Source organism: Sciurus vulgaris (genome assembly GCF_902686455.1).
Source record: "Sciurus vulgaris genome assembly, chromosome: 3".
NCBI classification, from domain to species: Eukaryota; Metazoa; Chordata; class Mammalia; order Rodentia; family Sciuridae; genus Sciurus; species Sciurus vulgaris.
In genome coordinates, this window is record NC_136463.1 from 24,735,662 (window position 1) to 24,760,623 (window position 24,962).

The 24,962-nt window shown below is 55.4% G+C and overlaps 1 protein-coding gene across 7 annotated transcripts in view; it reads right to left on the reverse strand.

Moving 5' to 3' along the window:
• Positions 1 to 24,962, reverse strand: part of ARHGAP23 (Rho GTPase activating protein 23) — a 74,538-nt gene that overhangs the window by 24,702 nt on the left and 24,874 nt on the right. For 4 of the 7 annotated variants that reach the window (XM_079134715.1, XM_079134714.1, XM_079134716.1 and 1 more), the window contains exons 3-16: positions 22,192 to 22,225; positions 20,856 to 20,951; positions 20,604 to 20,682; positions 20,424 to 20,478; positions 16,312 to 17,476; positions 14,392 to 14,547; positions 14,087 to 14,198; positions 13,894 to 13,951; positions 12,271 to 12,414; positions 6,498 to 6,818; positions 5,191 to 5,252; positions 4,827 to 4,957; positions 4,219 to 4,340; positions 3,726 to 3,881 (exon numbers count right to left, since the gene is read on the reverse strand). In XM_079134715.1, coding sequence (XP_078990841.1) covers positions 3,726 to 3,881; positions 4,219 to 4,340; positions 4,827 to 4,957; positions 5,191 to 5,252; positions 6,498 to 6,818; positions 12,271 to 12,414; positions 13,894 to 13,951; positions 14,087 to 14,198; positions 14,392 to 14,547; positions 16,312 to 17,476; positions 20,424 to 20,478; positions 20,604 to 20,682; positions 20,856 to 20,951; positions 22,192 to 22,225 — 2,691 coding nt within the window. Of the gene's footprint in view, positions 1 to 3,725; positions 3,882 to 4,218; positions 4,341 to 4,826; positions 4,958 to 5,190; positions 5,253 to 6,497; positions 6,819 to 12,270; positions 12,415 to 13,893; positions 13,952 to 14,086; positions 14,199 to 14,391; positions 14,548 to 16,311; positions 17,477 to 18,500; positions 18,643 to 20,423; positions 20,479 to 20,603; positions 20,683 to 20,855; positions 21,011 to 22,191; positions 22,226 to 24,962 lie in introns of those variants that run through there. The other 3 variants (XM_079134717.1, XM_079134718.1, XM_079134719.1) reach the window with 3 other exon arrangements.

Here is a 24,962-nt window from a genome sequence, read left to right on the forward strand (position 1 = left end):
TAGGACTGAGCTGGGGCAGTTAGCTAGGTCATAGGAATCCAAATAGGGGGCAGTTTTGCCCCCTGAAGAATTTTGCAAAGTCCGGAGACATTTTGGTTTTTACAACTTGGGGGATGCCATTCACATTAAGTGTATAAAAGCCCAGAACATTGAAAAACTTCCTCCAGTGCAAAGGAAACCTCCCCAACATACGATTATTCTACCCAAAATGTCAACTGTGTCAAGGTGGAGAAACCCTAGTCTAAATGGACATTGGTTAAGAGTGAACAGCCAGGTCATTGCCCGTTCTCTCCACAAGGGGGAACCATCACCCCGTACCTCTGCAAAGTCAGGAGCAACACCTTGCTGGGGCTGGTTCAAAGCACCCTCAGCAGACACAACTCAATCACTGTAATATATTACAATATACTACAATGAACCCACAGCTTAATGCCAGACAATCCTGCAAACAATATACTCCCCACAGGTTCAACACACAACACTCACTTTCAGGAAATCCCACAACCAGCCACGTCTAAGAACAAACAACAGCAAGCCTTCCAGCTCTCCCTAGCTGAGGCAGAGCTGATGTGCTTTTTACGTACCCACCTCCCACCGGGGACGGCTCCTGCCCACCTTATTCCATTATTCCTCCTGGCTCCAGGAGGGATAAGAGTGCAGGCTCTTTCCATCCCCCAGCTACCAAGTCTAAGACCTTAGCTCTGAGGCTTAGGACCCCCGCCCCAGCTTCCTGAGCATCCCTCTCCTGCTACCCCAACTCAGCTAGCTAGACCCCGACTTCCTGCTGTCCACCCTCTCCCCAGAGAGCAGCTCCCTTGGTCATCCCCACTCAGTCTCAGCATAAGCTCAGGCTACTCCCCAGTCCATCTCAGCCTAGGACCTGACAATGTTGTCACTTCATGTAGGTGACTTACCATTCATTATCCCAAACCCAATGAGGCCATACCTGACCCATCCCCTCCAAAATCTCCTAAAGTTGCCCATCACTCATTTCTGCCAGGGACAGACACCCCACCCGCAGCTCAGTTTCGATCTTCCTGGTCGTCCTTCCTGCCCCTCACGGAGCCAGCTCCTAGAGTTACTCCCTCATCCCCAGGCCACTGGAGCCATGTTATGGTCTAGAAGTGGCTTCCCCAAAAACTCACATATGTGATGATGCAAGATGGTTTGGAGGAGAAATGCTTAGGTTATAGCTTTAGTCTAATCAATGAATTGATCCCCTATGCGATTAACTGAGTGGTAACTGGAGGTAGGTGGGTGTGGCTGGAGGAAGTGGTTCATGGGGGGCGTGGCTATGGGGTATATATACTTTGTACCTGGAGAATGGAGTCTCTCTCTGCTTCCCAATCACCATGTGAGTTGCTTCTCTCCACCACCCTCTTCCAATGTCCTGCCTCACCTTGCGCCCTGAGGAATGGAGCCAGCTGTCTATGGATTGAGGCCTCTGAAACCATGAGCCCTCAAATAAACTTTTTCTTCTCTATAATTGTTCTGGTCAGGTCTTTTGGTTACAGAGGTGAAGAAGCTGACTAAAATAGCCATCAAGGCCTCCTGACTTTTAGTGATGCCCATATTCACATCAGGAGCTTCTCCCCTGTCCACCTGCTCCAGATCTTCCACATTTGTAGCCATCAGGCATATCCTGAAGCATCGCCCTTACTCAAATCATACTCTCAGTTTTGCCTTCCCAGCTTAAGAACCAGGGAAAGGGCCGGGCATGGTGGCATACGTCTGTAATTCCAGTGGCTCAGGAGACTGAGGCAGGAGGACGGCAAGTTCAAAGCCACCCTTAGCAACTTAGTGAAGCCCTAAACAACTCAAGGAGATCCTGCCTCTAAAGAAAATATAAAAAAGGGCTGGGGATATGGCTTGGTGATAAAGCATCCCTGGGTTCAATCCCTGGTAACAAAACCAAAACCAGCAAAGGCTTCCTATTGTTTACTTGATCAAGGTCAAAGGTTTCAGTGAAATCATAACAATCCCTGTATACCTGGGCATCCCCCTCGATGCCTCTAAGACCAGAAGGTACGTCCACTCTCTATTCAATCCTCAAACCCTTCTCTGGGTTGTTGAAAAATCATCACCCCCACCTGGACTACACTCATGCCCACCTGTCCCCTCCTAAGCATCCTTCAGCCCCTGGCACTGCAAGGTGGTACACACCTACAAACCCAGCTACTCAGGAGACTGACCCAAGAGGAGTCCAAATTTGAGGTCAGCCTGGGCAACTTACAGCCTGTCTCAAAATAGAATAAAAGGTAGCTTACATCTGTAATCCCAGCAGCTCGGGAAGCTGAGGCAGGAAGATTGCAAGTTCAAAGCAGCCTCAGCAACTTAGCAAGGCCCTAAGCAGCTTAGGGAGACCTGTCTCTAAATAAAAAATAAAAAGGGCTGGGGTGGGCTGGGGAAATAGCTCAGTTGGTAAAGTGCTTGCCTTGCAAGCACAGGGCCCTGGGTTCGATCCCCGGCACTCCCCCCCCCCCAAAAAAAAGGGGGAGGGGGTTGCTGGGAATCTGGCTCAGTGATTAAGTGCCCCTGGGTTCAATCCCCAGTAAAAATAAAATAAAATGGCTAGAGGCATAGCTCAGTGGTAAAGCACCCGCCTTGCACATGTGAGGCCCTAGGCTCAATCTGCAGGAACACTGCAAACACGGAAGAGCCAGCCCCTGCTCCAGCCCTCAGCAGCTTCTCCCTCCACTCACATACTTTGATTCTCGAAGGCAGATCACCCCTTTCTCCTGTCTACAATTTCTCCCCTACTTGCATTCTCTCCCCATCTGCCAAGGACGAGAAGACTCTCTTGTATCACAGGAGGCATCAAGGTATACGACTCATGGGACTTCACTGGCCAGATGCACAGTTTTTCAAAAAATCTTTTTTTTCCAGGGCCCCTTTTGTCAAATGAATTCATACATAAAAACCCAAGATGACAGGCAGTGCAAAGCATGGTGGCTCTAGTTCCAGCAAGGACAGGGGGGGCTGAGGTGCCCTTGGCCTCCCATGGCCCCTCCAAACCACAGGACTCTGGGGAACACCATTTGAGAACCACCGGTCCTGCTACAGACTCTTGAGCATGGCTGTCGATACCTGTCCCGAGCTGGTCTCATCTCATCTAATCAGTCTCTTGTCTTCCCATGGTGCATCTGCCGAAATGACCATCCTGAAAACATCAAAGTTCCCCTTTCTCTAAGCCAGGTGTCTGCAAACCACCATTCAGATGTGAAACCCAGTCAGCAGCCTGTTTTGTGTAGCCCTTAAGCGAAGTATGGTTTTTACATTGTTAAAGTATCGACGAGGAGAGGAAGAAGAGGAGGAGTAAGGTATGTGAGAGGGGAACCAAAGCCTACAATGTTTACTTTGCTGCCCCCTTACCCAGAAAGTTTGTTCACTTCTTACAAATGCTGAGTCTACGCTACGCCAAAATGTCCCTTACCTGATTTTCACTGGCTTTTAGTGAAGCTGGCTCATCCTAAAAGCTCGGACAAAACTGCCAGCTGTGAACCTCTGTCTCAGAGCACCCTCCCCCTGCCCTGGTCAGGACTGTATTCTGTGAGGCTTCAGCCTTGGGCAGGTGTCCCCGAGGGCTGGCTGTGTGGAGCTCCTCTCCTGCCACCTTGATGCATGGCAGCATATAGTGAACACAACCCAGCAGACCACAGACTCTCCAGCAGAGCACGCCGCATGTGCCACTTGGCCCCCTCGCACAGAGCTCCATCTGCACCCACCTCATCCTGCAGGTTGATGTCACTGGGCCCACGATTGAGCTGTTCCTGCAGGCTGGACACCACTGCATTGTTGCCAGGCACCCGATAAATGCCTGTGGACTCCAGTCCCCGTGCTTCCACAATGCGACAACAGGCAGCGACAATCAGGGGGACACGCTGGGGACATGGACAGGGCAGAGGTGTTAGAGTGGATGTAGCTAGAGGGGATGGGGAGGCTAAAAAGGAGGCAGCACAAGACCCAGAGCTGCTGCCAGGAGCCCCATGAGGACCAAGTCCCTTCCTACCTCCAGTGTGGAGACCAGAAGTAATGTCAGAGCCTTGACATGGACCAAAAAGGAGAAGGGCTGGGCCTGAGCTCCCGAAGGATGGAGAGGGAGCCCTCCCGGGGCTGTTCCCCAGCCATGTCTATGTGATGTGCAGAGCTGCCCTGCAGCTCTGGCCCTCTGTGTCTGGATCTCCCCTGGCCCGTCTGCCCTAGAGCATGGGAACTCACCTGGTTCTCTGTTGCTGGCTGGCACTCCTCCAGCCGGACCCCAAATGCCCTGGGGGTGGCCTTCTTGTTCTTCTTGATGATGTTGATGCCCCAGGGTGTTCTGGGAGCAGCAGAACTGTCATCTGGCAGGGGAGGCAGAGAGAGCCAGAGTGAGCTAAGGGAGCCCAGGAGGGTCAAATGCCCTCATAGCCACAGTCACACACATTGGGACATTATGGAGACTCCATCAGAGAAGCAGCCAGGATGCTGAGAGGGATGAGAAGGCCTATTCCAAGAAGAGGTGCTCAGGGCCACGTAAGGACTGCTGTGGGCCTCAGGACCAAACTGTGAGGTGCGACCACAAACCAAAGATTCTGTTATAACCAAAGGAAGAACTTCCTACCATCCAAAAGTGTATAAAGATGGCCAAAGCCGCTTCTAGAAAAAGTGAGCCTCTCACCCCAAAGGCATACAGGCAGAGATGTTACGGAGGCCCAGGCCAATCCAGCCCTGAGACTCGGAGGGCCTCCAGGGAACAGACACACGTGGGACACCCTCCCCTCCATGCAGACCCACAGGCCTCACATGTGCACACATACACCACCCCCTCTCAGCAGCCACCTTCCTACCCTTGCTCCCTGCAGATTGGTCCTGAGTCCTGAGGCCACGTGCCGTACTCTGCTTGAGAAACTCAGATTTGAGGCCCCCCAGGCCCCGAGAGCCTTTTGGGGAGGAATCAGCTTTGGGCCCAGAGCTATGGCTGCAAGAGAAAAGGGGAAAGGAGTTTTCATCTGGGGTGGCAAAGCATGTCACCCACCCTGGCCTCTGGCCATTTGGGACCTCCCCTCCATTTGAGTCAATTCCTCCATGCCTGTCTATGGCCTGGAGACCCTCATTGCCCTGCCCCCAGCCTGGAGACCAAGAGAATGACCTCTGCCTGGAGTTCCCCACCCCAACCATGGCAGGGACCACTCTGTGAGGGGTGGGCCTCACCTCACTTTGCGGTAATCATTAAGCTTCTTGCTGATCAGAGCTTGGTTGGCACAGCCGGGGTCCTAAGAAAGAGGAGAGAGTAGCCACATCAGTGATCTCAGCCCAGCCATGCCAGGGCTTATTCCTGGCCCTGGCCCAGCTTTGCCACCCACTCCTCTATCTCCAAATAGACAGCACAGACCCTGTAGCGAGAAAAGACCAGGGCTGGACTGCTGTCTACCCCTCATCAGTTGTGTGACCTTGGATATAACACTTAGCTTCTCTGAGCCTCAGTCACCTCAGCAGTAAACATGAGGGGCTAACAAGGTAACATCAGATTTGGGTGAAGAACTGTGCACACAGCACTCATCAGTCCCAGTAGGCAAAGAGGTGGTGCCTCACGAGGGGAGCTTTTGCAATAATGAAGATGACTCGGGACCCCTGACCATGCTTTGCTGGGGACAGCCCAACCAGACCTCCAGAGCAGAGGCCCAGATTCCAGGCACTTCCCTCCCTGCAGTGAGGAAAGATGCTCTCCTGAGGAGGGTAGGGCCAGTCTGCAAGAGGACATGTCCTAGGTGAGAAGGGCTGTGTTCCAGAGGCTCTGCACTAGTGCCCCTGTCCCATGACCCAAACAGATGCCCACCTGGACCAAGTCCCAGGCACACTGCTATATTGGCAGGGACTAGCCTTGCCTCAAAGCCCAGGGCCCCACCTAATTCTGCAGGTGCGCCCAGACATCTGGCCCAGAGGTCAAGGGGAATGGAGACCCAGCTCAGGCACCTGGAGTGAGGTGATAGCTACTCAGGACAGCTGTCCAAGATTTCTCCCAAAATCCCTGCCAAAGTGCTAGACTCAACCCCTGTCCACCTGCAAGCAAAAGCTGAGTGAGCTTCCTGGCCTCCTGGAAAGTCTGTTTGCATCCCCCACGTTGAGCCAGCTCTACTGGGTCCTGGTGCAGGAGCACCTGTTCTGCAAAGCTCAATGGGAGGCTCCACCCCAGGCCGACTGAGACAGGCTGCGATTGGCCCGGAGCTGTCCTCTTGTGCCAGAGCCTGCCCGGGGGGGTCCCCACAATAATAGTAATTACTATCATTACTGCTGTTAGTCTTGCTCCTGCCAGTCACCGAAAAGGAGGACTCCTGGTACTATGAGCCACTGTTGGTGCCCTTCTCTTCACACCAAAACCCAGGTGGACAAAGGGAGGACTCTTGCTAGCCCCACTTTCAGGAGAGGGAGTGAGACTCAGAGTGGTCACCCCAGGTCACAGCAGCTGAAAAGCAGCCCTGCCCTGCCCTCCCAGCCCGGCTGGGGCGCCCGGGCCTCACCTCGCCCTCGGCCCTGCTGTTCTCCCGGATCGCTCTGATCCAGCCCAGCATGTCATCCCGGTCCTCAGCCTGAAAGAGATATTCACAGAAGTCAGCGGTGGTCAGCCGGAACACGTGCCTCCTCTTGGTCTCGCTGTAGGAGATGTCCACCAGGCAGGAGCCGATGCAGACGGGCGCCGCCTCGTCCTCACCTGCGCCGGCCGCCGCAGCCCCCGCCGCCGCCGCCGGCCCGGGCTCCCGCCGCTCCTTGCTCAGCGAGAGCGAGCGCGCCCGCAGCGCGGCGTACACCCGCTTCCACTGGCGCAGGCCGCTGCCCGCTTTCTGCAGGGAGACACGGGGTGGGAGAGAGATGGGGCAGTGATGAGAATCAGGCCTGCCCCTCGGCCCCTTGCCGCAGGGGCTGCGGACTGCAATGGAGGCAGACTCACTCCCACTGGGAGGCCCGTTCCACCCGGTCTGCATCTGCGCAGCTGCCTGCCACAGCCCACCTACTCTCTGCATCAGCCCCACCTGCCCAGACACCTCCCTCAGCACTCTTGGCCCCTCAGAGGACCCCAACCTCCTCCCTCTCTAAACAAGAGCACCAATACCCAGACTCTGTAAGGACACGCAGGCCCCTACCCAGCACCACCCTCCAATAAAATTCTTGTCAAACTATCCCTGGTCCACACCCCAACCCACACACGCCACCCTTCAAAGCAAAACTGGCCCAGAGCTACCCACACACTTGGGGAGCTGCTCTTCCCACTTCTTTGCCTCTCACTCAAGACCTTACTCAGTGTCCTCTGACCAAAAGCTGTTCTCAGGGTCACTCAGGACCAACAAGTGGCCAGAGTCAGTCGCCACTTCCAGCCCTTGTCTTAACCTGTCAGTGGCATCCCACCAGCCAGTCCTTCCTCCCGCTCAAAGACTCTCTGAGCATCCAGGACCACATGTCCCCTGGTTCTTCCTGGTTCAATTGGCCCCTTCTTATGCCCCTCTACTGCCCTCCTCACATCCTCTACACCTACAGTCCTCAGCCAGGGCAATCACACACCCTCCAGGGACATTTGTCTGGAGAACAAATGTGAGGGCTAGGGGCCTAGCACTCAGCAGGTGAGGCCAAGGATGCTGCTAAACATCCTGCCATGCACTGGACACCACCCCCCAACAACAAAGCATTATCTCGAACCCAAATAATGGGTAGAATGGAAGGTAAGAGACCCACCCCTGTAGGTAAGGAGCTCCCAAGCTTCTCCTGGGCTCTCCTGCCCTTGCACACCTCTCACGGGGACGCTATCCATGCGTTGGCTTTAAACCCAGTCCATCTGTTGTCTGGTGGTTCCAAAATGTCTAGCCCTGGCCTGCTGTCTGTCTGCCCCAGCCCTGTCCTGAACCTCCCACAGCCTACTCAGTGCCTCCACCTACAAGTCCCACGGGCGCTCCACACACTCTTGCTCACTATGACAGGGCACATGACCCAAACACTCAAACCTGTTCTCTACCCCGCCCCCATCTTTCCAGTTCAATCCACCCGGTTGCCCAGAAACCTGGGAGTTGCCCTTAACTCCTCCCCTTCCCTCACCCTTGACATCCAACTCATCAGAACAATTGTCCTGCATCCAAGAGTGTCACACATCTCCGCCATTTTTTTGTTCGCTGGTTTTGCTTTGTTTCTAGATGGGGTCTCACTATGTTACCCAGGCTGGTTTCAAACTCATGGACTCAAGCAAACTTCCTGCCTCGGCCTCCCAGGTTGCTCAGCCTACAGGTGTGCGCCCCCGTGCCCGGCTTATGCTTCGACCTTTGCCACAACCACTGTGCCCACATCATCAACAACTCACACCTGGACAATAACAAAGATCTTCCAGGCCCCACTGGCCTCCTCAGCCCACTCTGCAGCCCTTAGCAGCATGGTCATTTCCAAAGGCGGAGGAGAGCATATCTCTCCCCTGCAAAGCACTCTCTCCTGAGAGCCCACCCAGTGCCTCGAACCAAACTGAAGGTCATCTGAAGTGTGGCCCCGGCCCCTCCCAAACCCATCTTCCCCCTCATTATCACTCACCAAGACACAGGGCCCCTGGCAGTGATCCACCCTGCCTTCCTCAGGGCCTTTTTGCACTGGCAGCTCCTGCTCCCCAGGGCCCCTCCTCTCATTTTTTCATGTGTCACTGCCTCCTTGTGGCCCTTCAGACCTGAGCTCCACAGTAACAGACATGACCTCCACAATGAGGCCTTCTCTGACCATTTTTTCCCTAAAGGCAGCCCCCCCCCCCACCATATCTCCCCGTTCACTTTCCCCGAGCACCTACTATGATCTCAGGTCATTCTGGTCCTCAGTTTCTCCCGTAAATGGCAATTTCCGGGGAGCAGGGAGCTCGTCTGACTTCTCACCTCCACGTCTCAGAGCCCAGAGCCCAGGGCCCGGTGCAGGGCAAGTGCTCATCAATATTTACCGAATCACTGGATTAATGATCCTTGGTGCCACCTGAGGGCAGGTGCTCCATCAGCTATCAGACCAAGGCAGGATGAACTCCCCTTGGGTGGATCCCAAGCTGCGAGCCTGGTCAACATCACAGCACTGCTGGGCCAGGACAGGGACATTCAAAGCAGAGATGGCAGTTCTAATAGTAAAATTACCAGAATCCTCCTCCAGACAGAATATTAGTGTTAAGAATGAGGTAGCACCGAGACTCCCCCAAGACTAAGCCAGCTGGATGGCTTTGGACAAGTCAAGCCACTGGCATCAGTGTCCCTGATAGTAAATGAGGGTTACGTTGACAGGGCTCCATGGCCACAACCAGCTCAAATGCCAGCTCTACAGCTGTAAGGATGTCACACACCCCCCTCATACTGACAGTCAGTGGTCTCTGGAGGAGTTGGAGCTGCTGGAGCACAGGGCATCAGGCCCTGGACAGACCTGAAGCTGACTCGAGGATTCTTCCTCTTACTCCCAGGTCATGACACCCAGCAGACAAGTGACATTGGGTTTTTGCCAGCAAGGGACTAGAAGCCCCTATCCTCCAGAATTGGTCAGGGAGCAAGAAGGGGCCAGTTCCCGGCCCTGTCCAGGAAACACTGAAGCTGGGCTTCCAGGGGCCACCTAGAGCTGGGGACAGACTACCTGGGAGGAGGAGCCAGCTGCTGTCAGGAGGACTCTCCAAATGGCTTCTGAAAGGCTTTATCCTCATGGCTCCTCCTGCTCAGCTCACACAGCCACCCCTGCCCCCTCCCAGGTCCTTCCTCCTGGTTTAACTGCCATCACACTGGCTTTTTTTGACTCGCCCCACCCCCCACTTTCTCTCAAGGCTCAACTGGGTCCACTGCCTTCTTCTCCACATACCTAATGCCACAGGCACCTGTGTACACATGATAGACAAAGGCCCTCCCCAGGGGAGCCTCCCCAGAGGGCCACACCCTAAGAATCTCTATCCCCAGGACACCGCTGCCTGGGTATGTCCTAGGGCCCTCAGCCTTCATGTGGTCCCAACAGAACCCCTTTCCCTAAACCTGCTCCTCAAATGCCCAGTGGCTGAGGGGAGGGTCCTACCACCCTCCACCTCTCCCACAGCCCAAGTCAGGAAGCCAAGCGCCACCTGCTCCTCCTCTTTGCACCTCCACCAGCAGCGAACCCAGGCCACCTTTTTCCTAGAATCCCTCTTTAAATGGTTGCCTCCTCCTGGCCCTATGCCAGGACCTTGATCAGGCCCCCTTGCTCACCTAGACAGCAGTAATGACACTGTCCCCTCTTACAGACCAATAGTTGTCCCCTGTGTCACATACTTCCCCACTTCACCCCCACCTTAAACCCTAGACAGGCATTCCCTGGGTGTCCAAGCCTGTGCGTTGGCAAACACTCAGCTCCCCACCTTATCTTCTACCCCTTCCCTGGGTGCTCCTGGCATCCTGCTCCAGCACGTCCCTCCCCACCTTCCCCCAGCCCCTCCAAGAGGGTATCTAAGCCAAGGCCACTCCTCCCCATCCCTGCAGCGTGGATTCACGCCTCAGGTCTCAGCCTTTCAGAAATCTGCCCCCACTCCCACCCTACCCTGCTGAGGCCTCTACGCCCATTCTGACAGTTTGTACATTTGCCACTAAATTAGGCAACATGAGTTTTCTCTGCTGGTCATGAACCCTGGGAGGGCAGGGTTAGGTTGACTCTCTCACCCTAAATTTCTAGAACTTCAGCAGAGACCCCCAAGCAGAGCGTGCTTACTGCTCACCAGCAGTGAATGTCGGGCCTGCCTAGACCACACATCACACTCCATCCTCATGACCTCCCCTGGAGTAGAATAATCAGTCCCCTTTTCATAGATTAGAAAAGGGAGGCTCAGGGTAGTTAAAGGGGTGCCCAAAGCCATATGCTTGATAATGTGGTTGGGAAGGAACTCAAAGTCTGTCTGCCTCAAAGTTCATGTTCTTTCAAGGTACCACAAGACGCCCAGGGGCAGGGCGGAAAATTCAAACACAGTCAGCTCTCAATAGCCATAGGTTCCACGCCATATATTCAACCGACCTTGGATCAACAAACAGTATTTGAGGAAAAACTGTCTATACTGAACATGTATGCTCATATGCTGACATTTTTCTCATCATCATCCTATAAACAATTACAGAATAACAACTATTTCCGTAGCACTTATATTAAGCAGTATAAGTCATCTAGAGAGAATTTAAGTGTTTGGGAGGGTGTGTGTAGCTCGCATGTAGACACTACTCCATTTTATATAAGGGACTTGAACATCCATGTGTTTTGGCATCCAGAGGCCCTGGAACTGTTCCCCTGACACCGAGGGATGCCTGTAATGGCAGGAAGGGAGAAGAACACCAGCTCCCAGGTGCAGGTGCTGGGTAAACCCTTAGCTTCGGTTAGGTCATTTAATCCCCAGCAACAGGTTTAGGAGTAGATTCTTGTCAACTCCACCTACAGATGAGGACACTGAGTCACAGGTGGGTGAGTCCCAAGCCCTCAGAGCAATATGCAGTGTCATCAAGAGTCAAAACTAGGTTTGTCCTAACCACTCTGCTGGCTTTGGGCAGGTGGACTGGAGGGCAGCTAAGGGTGGCAGAGGCCACCATCCCTCCTAGCTTTTTCCCAGCCCAGGGCACTGACCTCGGCTCATGCCTCAGGGATCCACCTTCTCTTCTTGAGGGTCTTGCTTGTCATCCCTCCAGCACCCTCCCGCCACCTCCCTCCAGGCCCCCAGTACACACCCCTTATCTCTCACCTTGATCTCTGTGCTGGCTTCTAATGGTCTTCTTGCCTCCAGGGCGGCCCCTCTACAATTTTTCCCCAGGAAACAGCCATTTTAAAGCTGCAACTCCCTCCCTGAAGAGCCCCACGGATTTTCAGTTGCCTTTAGAATGAAGACTGAACCCTCTGTGGGTCCCATAAAGTCCTGAAAAGGCTGGCCTCTGTTTTCTTCTTGGACTTCAACTTCCCTATAAGGATCACCCTGGCCCTGCTCCTCATTTTTCATGAGCCCCAGTGGCTACCGTCAGGGTTATCTGCCAACCAAGGATCATTCAGGATGGTTTGGGTAATACATCATTTGATGAGATCCATCCTACGACAAAGACCTCCTCTCTTGTTAAGCTCCTTTTTATGACTTCTTTAAGTACCCTCCACCCAGAAGTTCTTCCCAGCATCTAACCTCCATCCTTCATGCTATAATCTAAGCTGTTTTTTTCTGGCTCCTAGGGCGGTGCAGGGTAGGTAGGTGTAGGAGGAGCTGGAGAGTTCCACAGGAGCCAGCATCCATCCACCCCCAGCTCATTCCTCCACCCATCTCACCTTCCCCTTCTTGGTGAGGATCTGCTTATAATACAACCAGCCTTCTCTCCTGATATCGCTGAAGGTTGCATCCGAGAGGTCAGAAGTTGAGTGTCGCTTAGAAGGGACATCAGCATCTTCGGAAGTGCCCCAGCTATCCAGAGACTGCAAGGACACAACAGAGGGCAATTTAGGGTGGCTGCCACAGTACCAACATCTCAGGAACCCCATAGACCACTTGCAGCCACACGGGCCTGGTGTATGTCCAGGTTCCACTCTGATGCTGTAACCTCAGGAGCCTTGCTTCCTCTCCCTCTGGACCATTTGTGTTGAGGTCATGAGACGTAATGGAGAAGCCAGAAAGGAGGAAAAGCTGCGACCTGCCACCAGACCACATGCCTCACCATGCTAGAAAAGCCAATCTGGAACCTCCTTTAACTTTACAGCCTAAAAGGAATTAAGGAAACAGAGGAAGAGATCGTGTCAATAAGGAGTTAAGTAAACAGGGGAAGTGGAAACATCAACAAATACTGGGTGAGTGGAGCAGGATGCCATGTCCACAAGGAGTTAAACAGAGGAAGCGACAGTGTCAACAGGACTCCAGCATCAGAAGTGACATGTCAAGGGAGAGTTAAGTAAGCTAAGGAAGTGATAAAAGAGTAAGCCAGGTGGCAATATCTTCAAGGTGTTAAACTAACCAAAGATATGGAGAGGTTGAGCTCGCAGTGACTTTTCCTGTTCATAAACAATCAAAAAGTTATGGCCAAGCACAGTGGTGCAGGCCTATAATGTCAGTGGCTCAGGAGGCTGAGGCAGGAGGATCACAAGTTGGAGGCCATCCTCAGCAACTCGGCGAGACCCTATCTCAAAATAAAAAATAAAAAAGGCTGGGGATGTGGCTCAGTGGTAAAGCACCCCTGGGTTCAATGCTTGATACAAAAAAAAAAAAGAGAGAAAAAAAAAAGAGTTATGGGGCTGGTGGTGAAGCACAGAGATAGAGTACTGGCCCTTGGGTTCCAGCCCCAGTAAAGAGAGGGGGGGAAAAAAAAAAGAACAGCAGCCACTACAGATCAGATCCTTTATCTTTCCAGTTCCATCAATCTCACCTGGTCCCCTGAAGACACCATGCAAACAGCAGCAGTGCCTCCTGAGCAGGCACAGTGGCAGGTACTGGGGGACCCAGTGGAGGCCCTGTCCTCAGGAGCTTGTGTTCTAGCTTGGGCGCCCAGCCCAGCAGGTAAGATACATGTGACTGGGTAATGCCACAGTGCTGAGGAAACCCAGTAACTCAAAGGGAGACGTGAAATGCCAGGGGTCGAGGCTGAAAGTTTAGAGCAGGCCTAAAAATTCCCGAGGAGAGCAAAAAAGTGAATCATGCAGTTATGGGGGGAGGAGAAAGGGTTTCTCCCGGAGAGGGAGGATGACAAGAGCGGAGTCCTCGGGTGGGAGGTACAGTCTTGTTAAGTGATGACGCTGCAGGAGGAAGGCAGGTCACAGGGCTGTCGTGATGGCGGAGGGTGCAGGGAGCAAGGGCAAGGAGCCAGAGTGGCTCGTTTAGGGTCACAGGAGGCACAGGCCCAGGACCCATGCCAAGGCCGCCAGCCCTCCCTGACACCCTCGCGCACGCGCGCACTTGCTGCTCACCCCATCAGTGAAGAAGCTCCGAAGCATCCGCAGGCTGGGTACACGGTTCGGCAGGCGCCTGGGGAGCAAGGACAGAAGGTGAGGGTGGGGGAGGCACAGGCAGGATCTTGCTCTCTTGTCACCCATCAAACCCTCTGGAGCAGCTGGCCAGGGTGGCTGTGGCAGCCCCGCCCACACCCAGACAAAGCCTCACCGCAGTGCCCGGCCCTCATCCCGGAAGGTGTTGAGCCCATCATCGCAAGACTTGGAGCGCTCCGTGGTGATGGCCAGCAGGTAGGAAGAGCGGCGGCCAGCCTTGATGCTGCCTGCAAAGCCACCCACATCAGGCCTCAGGTTGGGAGTGTCCCTGGAGCCCTCCCTTCTGGGTCAGGCCAGGAGGTGACTCTCCCCATGCAGCCCCAGTTGGAGGAGGGCAGACATCAGGTCACAGGCCCAGCAGAGACCCCCCGGGGACCGAGCAGCTGGGGAGATGGGTGGTGGAGAGCAGGGAGCACTCACTGCAATCCTGGGAGTAATGGCGGCCCAGGGCAAAGGTGAAAGTTGGTGAAGACGGGCTGGTGCCCAGGACGGGGGCCGAGTTCATGGCACTGGAGACCACAGCAGAGGCAGGGACATGCTTGGCCTGGAGGTCAATACTGGGGCTGGTGGGCTCATCTGTGCATGAAGAAAGGGAGATGTGCAGGTGGCAGAGACTGTCCTGCCTGCCCCACCCAAGTCGTGCCAACCCCAGCACCCCTTGCTTCAGGCTGAGAGCATACTCACAGACTGCAAGCATTCTGGGACCTGATGGCAACATAACCACCACCCAGGGTGACCTGCCCACAAGTCCGATTAGAGAATCTCTCTCAGCAGGGGCTGAGCCTCCACCTCACATGGAGGACACCCTGAGATGGTAATGAGTCACCTCCTCAGAGCAGGTTCCTGAGGGTAGAGCCAATATTTCCCCTCAGACTGGAAGCTTCAGGGACTATCTCCCCATGAGGCTAAGGGCTCTCTGAAAGCATGAACTGTGCCTCTCCCATCAGACTGGGAACCTCCCAAAGGCAGGGACTGTGCCCCCCTCCAACAGACTGGGAGCTTCCTGAGGTCAGGGGTTTGTCTACCCCAACATACTGGGAGCTCCTTAAGAGCAGAGGTTATCTCTCCCCTCAGACTGAGAATATGTGAGAGCTGCCCTCAGTCTGCTGGTCTCCCCTGGCTGAAGGCTACAGAAGGCATCTCTCCACCCTGCCTCAGGCTTCTGGTCCCTTAATCCCTCAGCTGCCTGGGCAGTATCCAACAAGCCCCAAACTTCTTGCTTTTCCTGCCCACCATTCCCAATAGGGGTACCACCCTCCAGTCAGGCTGGAAACCTAGAAATGACCCCAGCCTCTCTGCCTTCTTGTTTTCCTTTATTCACCATCCACTCTACAAGCAGCCTTTACAGTCCCCCCTGCTCTCAGGGTGAAGTCCCAGGCCCTAGAGATTGACAAGACCTCTTGAACCACAGGGTGCAGGAAGAGCATGTTCCCTCTTCCACTGCAGGGTATTTGCATATACTAGTCTCTCTCCCTGAACATTCTTCCCTAGACTAACTCCTCATCCTTCAAATCTTAGTCAAAATGCCCGTTTTCCACAGGGCGTGGTGGTGCAAGCCTGTAATCCTAGTGACTTGGGAGGCTGAGGCAGAAGAACCTCAAGTTCAAAGCCAGCCTCAGCAATTTTGTGAGGCCCTAAGCAACTTAGTGAGACCCTTCTCAAAATAAAAAAGGGCCAGGAATGTGGCTCAGTGGTTAAGCGCCCCTGGGTTCAATCCCTGGTACAAAAAGAAGTGTCCTTTTTCCAAGATTTTCTCTGTGCTTACCACACTCCACCTAGCCCTTCCCTCCCCCTGGAGCTCCCTGAACCATACCCACACCACTGGCTGGTTCTGTCTGACCATCTGGCCCCAAGGAGAGCCTGGAGCCTAGCACAGTGCCTTACACAAATATTTGTTGTTGAGATGGAGGGTAAAGGTGAGGGAACAAAGAGTGAACATACAAAGGAAGCATGGAAGCAAGAAAGGATGGGAGGATGGAGAGGAGGGCAAAGGAAGAATGATGAATGAATGGATGGAAAGGAGAAAGAAACACATGAATGAATGAACAAAGGAAGGAGAGAGGGAGGGAATGAAAGAAGGAAGAACAGATGGATGGAAGGAAGGAGAGACATGGGCGAGTGGATGGAATCATGGCTGGAAGGATAAATGAATGGGAAGTAGAATGGAAAAAAGGATGACAGAGAATGGATGGACAGAGGGTTGGATGGATGGATGGACAAGAAAACAAAACAATCCGATCAGCACCAGCTCAGAGCCTTATGCCTGGTAGACAGGTGGGTGGGTACAGTAGGACAAAACCAAACAAGTCTCCCAGGACAGCCACCTGCATCCTTACTCACCAATGAAGGGGATGGAAGCCAGAGAGTCTTCAGTAGTGGCCAAAGGGGTCACCTTCCTGCCCAGGCGCTCCCCTCGGACACTGGCCTCTGGCTCTGGGGACTCATCACCAAATCCAAGGTTCATCTGCCTGGCAGGAGTCAGCTGGACCTTGCGGCCCGTTGGGGGCTTTTGCCTCAGGACCACCTCATCGCGGCGATCCTCAACAGGAGGCTCCAAGGCCCTGGTGTTGGATTCTGGCCGGACAACCCTGGGTGGTTCCGAGGCCTCTGGTGGGAACGATGCAGGCGACTGGGCCAAGTTGAAGGTGGGCAGTCCCCCAAAGGGCGAGTCCCGGAAAGAGAGTGCATGCAGGAGGCCAGTCCGGCGCTGGAATGACGGGCTGTAGCTCCGGTACCCAATGTACCCAATATCATCCAGGCCCTGCAGGCCAGGTGGGGGTGCAGCCTGGGGTCCTGACAGGTCCCGAGTCGGGCAGGCAGAGGTGCGGGCAGATGGACGCTGGGAAGCCCAGCCGCAGCGCTCAAGGCGAGGTGACACCAGTGCTCCTGGTCCCAGTGCCTCAGCAGAGCGGGTGGCACGGCTCAGGTAATCATCTGAGCGAGCTCGATGCCAGCCCTCCTGGCCCAGCTGGCTCAAGGCATCCTGGGAGGTGGAGCAGGGCCACGGGCGGTGGGTAGTCACATCCTCCAACCGGTCCTGGGAGGCACTGCGGGCCCTGGGTGGCATGGCTGGGCACCGTCTCTCCCCCGCCCTGCGGGGTACCTGGTTTGACAGCCAGTGTGACAAGGCCTGCTGGCACTCCAGTCTGCTGGGGGGCACCCGGCTGCCAGGCTCTGGGAAGGCACGGGATGTCCGGGGCTCCGAGGGGCGATGGGGGAAGGCACCAGGGCTGGGGCGGGGCTGGCTCATCCCCAAGGAAGAGTTGTCCAGATGGGCACGGGTGGCAGGTGGGACACGGGGCCCTGGGTCGCTCCAGGCAGCAGGACTCCGAGGGTCAGTGGGCAGTGCTGAGATGGGCTCAGGCACCATAGTGGCCCAGGCAGACGCCCGGGCCGGCGGGGCGTAGGTCTTTCGAGGGTAGCAGAGTGGGGGTGGCTCTGGGATGCTGCGGGCCTCTCCAGAATATGGCTCGTTCCCCTTCAGGTAGGCATCCTGGGAGTAGGCCTGGGCAGAGACACAGAAGCAGGTGAGCATGGCCAGACAGGTCCCACAGGGCAGGGCTATGGCAACCCTAGGAGGTCCAGGTCTTCAAAAGGGCACCGAAGGGAGAGGACTAAGCAGGAGCATGCTGAGTGGGTAAGAGCAGGAAGGCGTGCTCCGAAGAACCCAGGGGAGGACAAAGAAGAGGCCTTGGAGGGAGAGGAAGACATATGCTCTCACCAGAAAGAGAGCTGCGATTTCTCTAAGACTTATGACAAGGACAGCCTTTAACCACGGACTGTTTCCTGGGGTCCTCCCACCAGCCTGGCCACTGCCTCCTCCCTGCTTCTTTTATGTTCAGTGATGCCCACAGCCCCTTGGGTGGAGCTGAGAAACCCCAATAGAGACCAGTCAAGGTGGCAGCTGTCAGGGAAGAAAGCAGGCAGAGGGGTGTGTCCAGGGTGGGGTGGGCTATGGGTGGGTGGAGGCTAGGAGAGCCTGAGGTCCCTCTAACCCCTGGATGGGGAGCTAGGGCAGGCTCCTAAGCCACCAGGGTGAAGAGGAACTTGCCCACCTCCTGCTCCCTCAAGAGCAGCTTGGCGGAGGAGCCCTACTGGCTAAGGGGCCTCGGGCCACCTTCTGCCACCCCTAGGCCTGGAATTTGGCGCTGGTTGCTGAGGCTGACGCTGCATTGCTGAGGAGTGACAGGGCTGGCGCTTAGGCCCAACCAAAAAAGGAGGCAGCCCCCAGGGACAGCAGCCTTGTGGCCTTGGCCCAGCCCAGCCCTGGATGAGCTATGGGGGGCCCATCTCAGAGTGAACTATCAAAGGGTGGGAGGGCAAACCCAAACACACACACCGCACCACAAGGAGACACAGGAAGATACACACCCTGAGACACTCACACACAGCCAACACAATGAGACACACACACACATAACTGGCCCTCCAGTCCCAGACACAAACATCATGTGATGAGGACCAGCTAACCACACCCCCGCACACTCAGCCCCTCCAGCCGGCACACACAGCGCAGGGGACACACATACCTCTCCCTCCTGCCATCCTGCCGGCTCCCGGGGCTCCTTGCATCACAGCGGCAGCGGCAGCATCCTGCCTGCCCTGCGCCCCCCACACGGCTAGCCCCCCCCACAACAGCTGTGCTCTGGTCCCCTCCGTCGGCCCTCCCAGCCGGCCGCCGGCTCCCCCTGGCCCCCACCGGCTCTCTAGGCGGGCTGGCAGGAGGAGGAGGGAGGGAGGATGGGTGTGGAGGGGCCGCGCGTTGGCTGTGGCGTCAGCAGCTGCCGCTGCCTGATTGGCCTCCGGCCTTGGCTCCCAACCACAGGAATGCCTGGGCCCCACCCTCTGGCTGGCCGACATGGGGGCGGCTAGTGAAGGCCCCCAGATGCTGACATCTGGGGCTGCCAGCCCACTGAAGCCTGGACAGCAGAGCTCAAGACTGCTGCCCTTCCCACTCTTTGACCCTGGCAGCTAGTGGGGGTGGCCTCAAGGTTCCACCCCATGACCCTCTCAAAGCTCATCTCGCCTCAGCTTTGGGGGAAACTGGGCCTTGGAGATTTGGGGTGAGCCACTCATCCCTCTGAGTCCCCATTCTTTTCTCCCCTTCCCCAGGAAAAGCAAGGGGACAATTGAGGTCGGGGGCGGAGGCTCCCAGAGAGGCATGGTGCCAAATGTGACACTGTGATTACAGTGATTATAAGAGCACGTCCAGGGCAGAAGCCAGTCCGGCGGCGCCCAGGCCTTGGGGCTTGGCTCTCAGCCGCCCCTGGGGCGCAGTGACCTCCGGGGCAAGCAAGCTGGCATCTGGCTGGGACCCATGAGACCAGGGAACTGGGCACTGGGCAGAGAGGACAGCCCTGGGCTCTGGGCAGGGAACTCCCAGTGGCCAGCTCCATGCTGCACTCATTCTAGGTATGCTGAGTTTGGGAAGGGGGTCAGAATGCACATTGTAGAAATTTTGAGTTTTTTGTCTATTTTGTTATTTTGTGTGTGTGTGTGTGTGTGTGTGTGTGTGTGTGTGTGTGTGTGTGTGTTTTTGCTAGGAATGGAACCCAGGGCCTCGAGCACACCAGGCAAATGCTCCACCATTGAGCTTCATTCCCAGTTCCGTCCTGTCAATTCTGGATCCTGCAATATTGCCGAGCGCAGGTGCCTGAGGTGGGCTGGGTGTGTTCGTGGATATGCATGTTGTGATATAATGCGCCAGTGGACATTTGTGTCATGGAGGCAAGAAGTCCAAATATACACATCGTGATAATCAGCAGCATTTGTGCCGCAGGGAACAGAGGTGCTGGCAAGTGTCTCATGAGGTCTTGCTGTGGTAGGCAGAGGTACTGTGGCAGACTGTGATGCTTGAGGGGGGACTGTGGTGGCACTGGGGGATTGCCTGTATTGTGACCTGGGCCTGGCTTGGTGTCACACATACTGAAGAGCGTGGTGTGTTATAGGAAGGGTGGTACTGTGCCACTGTGCTGTGTACCTGATGTGCTCTGCCTGTGTATAAATGGTGCCCACAACAATGGGGTGGCTGGGGTGGATGCACTGAGGTGGGGGCAGGAATTGGCATGTGCGTGTGTAAATGCTTACAGAGACACTCTCACCTGGGGCCAGGCAGGGAGGGAGATGGGGAAGAGGCATCTCTCACAGGAGCTAATAAGAACATGCCAGTCTGGCAAAGCCCGCCAGGCCACCCTCCTTCTAGATACCCTGGCAAAAATCCTGCCTGCCAAGGCCAGCACCTCCCCTCTCCCTAGCTCAGAGCAGCCCTGAATGAAGCAACAACCAGCCCCAGCCCAGGGATGGGCCTGGCAGCCCCAGTTGGGCAACACCAGGCTATGTTTCCTTCTCTGTCTCTCACAGGGGCCAATCAAGAAGCGAGAGCCCCAGGATAAGGGCCATATGCTGCCTCCAGCCTCAGATGCCTCCATGCAGACCACAGCCACAGGACTCACCAGCTGGAGGATGTCCTCATCCTTGGGCATGATGGAGAGCTCCAGGGTATCATCGCTACAGAGACAGGGCAGAGGGTCAGGCAAGGGGGTCTAGAAAAACAGGGTTCCTAGTCCACCAAGGCCAAGGGGGTAGAGTGAGCTGGGAGCTCCTATGGAAGGAGGGAGGTGGGGGATGCTCACCTATTCTGGATCAGAGCTATGACCTGGGAGTAGGTCTTCCCGATAACGCTCTCCCCATTCACCTTCACCAGTCGATCTCCTGTGGACAAGGAGTAGGGCGTCATGTAAGAAGTCAAGGAGTACCAATGGCCCCCCTGGGTACCTCTGCCAGGTATCGGTGACAGTGGGGGGACAGGGCCTCCCCAACAGCTGGATCCAAGGATCCCACCCTAACCAGAGGGTTCAGTGAGCCAAGGAACTGGGACAGCTCACCTGTCCGAAGCCCCGCCCTGTGGGCAGGGCCATCATCCTTCACATTCTTGACAAAGATAGTATCCATGGGCTCCAGGCGGTGCCGGGAGGAGGGTCCTGGTGGGCATCAGCCAGGTTAACTGGGGGTGACTGCTGAAGGTCACACCCATGCACAGCTACACACACAGGGGACACACACTCAGAGAATGATCACAATCACACAGACACAAGCATACACGGACTCACACATCCACAGGACACTGTGAATAGAGTCACAGATGCAGAGCCAGACAAGAGGCCACAGAAGGAGAGTGAAAACTTTCAAGGACACAGAGCTGCCCCTTAAATGCCTACCACATCTCTATCATGTTCTAAAAACCAAGCTAAGCAGGAAATGGAGACACAGTCCTTGACCTAACACAGCCTACTATCTAATTAGTGAGACAGAGTCTCACACAAACACACACACACACACACATGCGTGCAACATACACGTGTCACAAGACAAAGGAAAGGGTGGCATGTAAAAGGCTCACATCACACACACACACACACACACACACACACACACAGAGAAAATGTCCACACCACAGGCCGGGGAAGACACTAACACATCTCCCACCCACTCCCTTCCCCAGGGTTGGGAACTCCAGGGGGTGTGGGGAGCGCTGATCCTATTCCACTGCAGCAATACTCTCTGCTGTTTGTAGGCCTGTTTTAGAGCAGCTGACTTCTCTCCCACAACCTGTGGTGCTGGGACTCAGGAAGACAGTGTCCCCATGGCTGCCTGCAGAAGCCTAGGGCAGGGCAAGAATGTTACCTGCTTAGGGAGTTTTGCCTAGAATACCAGGGGGAGCCTGGGAGCCAGCAACGTACCCTTGGAGTAGCCAGGGTGACAGCAAGGGAGTTCAGCTCCCATCTTAATGAAGGCTTCAGATCCCCCCTACACACACACACACACACACACTCGTTCCTACCAGGACCTCACTCTCTGACCACAAGGAAGCGCTCTTTCTCGGTGCTCGGTGTACCCTACCACTGGTCCCCAGGCCCTGTAGTTCCAGCCTGGGTCTTGGTCTGTGTTGGAAGAAACTAGAGGGAGGACAGAGGCTAGGTGATAGATACCCATCTACTATCCAGAGTATCAGACATCTGCAGAAGGGACAGGCCTGAAGGGAGACGAACATGAGAAAAGAGGGAGGACAGAGCGTGAGGAGGAGAGGCCCAGAGTGGGCCAAACCAGCAGCACAGGAAGAGAGAGAGAACAGGGTGCAAGTGGGGCAGATGCGGGGGCTGTGGGGAGAGGGAACTAGAAGCTGGAGGCTGAGTCCAGCCAGCCTTGCCCATGCCTCCTTACCTCCTCCGCCTCGTCGACCTCCATTCTCTTCCTCCTGCAAGTAATAGAGAAATGGGTGTGGCCCTGGCTTTAGCCCTCAGCAGCATGGGGAGCACAGGGAAAGGCCAGCTTCACCTTGGTGGGCCCCTCCAAGCTCCACCTTATCTCCTTCCAACTAGCCAGCAGCAAGCGGGTGGGAGGGCGGTCAGCTGGGGTGCCAATTTCCAGGCCAAGTTCCCCAAGGAATATCCCCTGTCTTGCACTGGCCAGTTCCACCACCCCAGCATCCCAGCTATCTGGGAACCCCCAATCCACGCTGGAGCCACGCCCCCTTCCCTTGGGAAGATCCAAGGTCAAGGGAGGAGGTTCCACTCACGGAAGACCCAGGCAGACACAGATAAGAGGGTGTGACAAGTGCAAACAGTGCTATCACTCTCAGAAAATGGGGCAGAATGGGCAGGAAGGACTGATTAGCTCTCCTCTGGGGGAGGGAATTTTAAGGCAAGTTTGAGTGGCAGCAAGAAGACGTTCTGGGGGAGGGGAATGGGGTGTGCAAATGCTTGGTGGCAGGAATCAGCAAGCACAAGTAAGGGCAGGATCCACTGGGTTAAAGGAGAAGGTCAATAACAACAAGTGACAGAGGTCAGACTAAAGCATGAATGCTTTTTAGTCAGGTTTGAAAGGAGAGAAGAGGGAACTGGTGAGGGCGCTTTTGTGGGAGAGAATGGGTATTACCAGCAGGACAGGGGATTCTGGTAGCCAGGTAAAGGGGTTCCACTGGGAGACCCTGGGAACCAAATCCTGGTGCGGTGACAGGGCATTGACTTTGCAGAAGAATTAGGACGTAGGGAAAGGAGGTCGGAGAGGCCAAACCAAGAAGATGTGGCATTTCAGAACTGGATCGGGCCTTCAGCACCATCTTGTCCAACCCTCTCCACCGATACACCCATTTTACAGACAACAGGCTGTGACTTGTTCAAAGCCAATCAGAAACTCAGTGGCAGAGACACAGTCAGAACCCAGAATTTATTGGCACCCAGCCAGGACAGGTTGGGCCACAGGAAGGCCACTGGGTGCTGCTGGAGAGCAGGCCCTCTACCCTGCTCCCCATGTGGGGCGCATGCCCGCTGATGTGAGCTGACAGCACAGAGCGCCGGTGGCAAAGGCAGATGAATGTGTTTGGACGGCTGGGCTCCCTGCAGGCTCCCAGGCAGGCAGCAGGAAGGTGGGGAGCACTCAGCCTCCTCTAGCCTCCAGGTCAAGGGCCCCTCCCAGCCCTGGGCAGGTTCTGGAAAGAGGATGGAGCCCTCCTTGATTGGTCCTGCTCCAGGGTCTTCCAGTGCTCACCACCAGGGACTACTGCAGGTGCTTCTGCTACTGCCACCCCTCAGCAGGGTCCCCTGAGAGAAGGTGGCAGGGACCAGGAAGGAGGGAAGGAAAGATGGGGGTTCTAAGGAATGACAGGGCTGGTGTTCTTGGGCATCAAACAGTAGGGCAGTGCCACTCACCATGGCCCCTGCCTCTCCTCTTAAACATAGCTGCAGCCAATAATGGCCCTGCAGGTGCCCCAGATTCAGACACAAATGAGAGCTGCACGGTGACATGTGCACATGCCATGGATTCATAGATCCTACATGCACACATAGAGACACACGTGCAAGTCCATGCCAGCATACCGTGCACTCATGTGCACACAGAGACACAAGCACACGGACATTAAAATCCAATGACTTGGTTCTCTGGCAGGTAGGACCAAGGTCCCCAAGGGAGACCAACAGCTGTGCAGGCTGATCTCAACCCTGGGGGAAGGGGATAAAGGGGCTCATTGACTTGGACATAAATCTGTCTCCCCCTCTGCAGGAAGAGGAGGAAGAAGGGTCAGGGCCCTCGTGCAGACCCCAGGTTGCTGTCTGGGCCACTCCTACCTTCTTCCTCTACTCCTCTGCACTCTCAGGGCCCCTCCCTGCCGCCCAAAACGCACAGCCTTGGGTTGGACTGAGGGGCCTGGTTCCTAGACTCAGAGAACCTGGCATTTATATTAGAGTGAGAAGGGTTCCTAGTGATCAAGGCAATACAAGCCCTAAGGAGAAAGAGCCAGGGAGGGGTGATAGCCTGAAATCCACAGTGACTCAGGAGTTGTACGAGGACTAAAACCCTGTGCCACCTTCCCATTCCAGCACACACAGCTGTGGCAAGCACAGGCCTGGGGCACTGTGGAAAGGGTCTCAGAAGTGTGTTGGGCTGGGTGGGTGTGGTGGCGCACGCCTGTAACTCCAGCAGTTCAGGAGTCTGAGGCAGGAGGATTGCAAGTTCAAAGCCAGCCTCAGCAATTTAGCGAGGCCCTAAGCCACTCAGGAAGACCCTGTCTCTAAGTAAAATATAAAAAAGGGCTGGGGATGTGGCTCAGTGGTTAAGTGCCTCTGGGTTCAATCCCTGGTACCCGCCCCCAAAAATAAGTGTGTTGGGATAGGTTCCCTAATGGCACACACTGGAAACAGAGACAGCAGACCCAGGTTAGAAGCAAGAGTCCCAGGAACTCCATCTTCCCAAGGTATTTGCTCACTTTCCAGAGACCAGGTCTGGGGGTAGAGCAGGGGGCATTCTGTCTCCCGCCATCCCTTTTCCTGAGAAGACTCAGGCCACAGTGGGTAGGAGCTTTGATCACTGTCCCATGGAGCAAATGTCCCAGCCGTAGCAGGCACTATCTCCCAGGCCTCAGCAGAAGGGAGTCAGCAGTCCCAGGAAGGACAGCTTCTCTGAGAGAGACTAGCGGGCAAAGGAATCACCCTCCC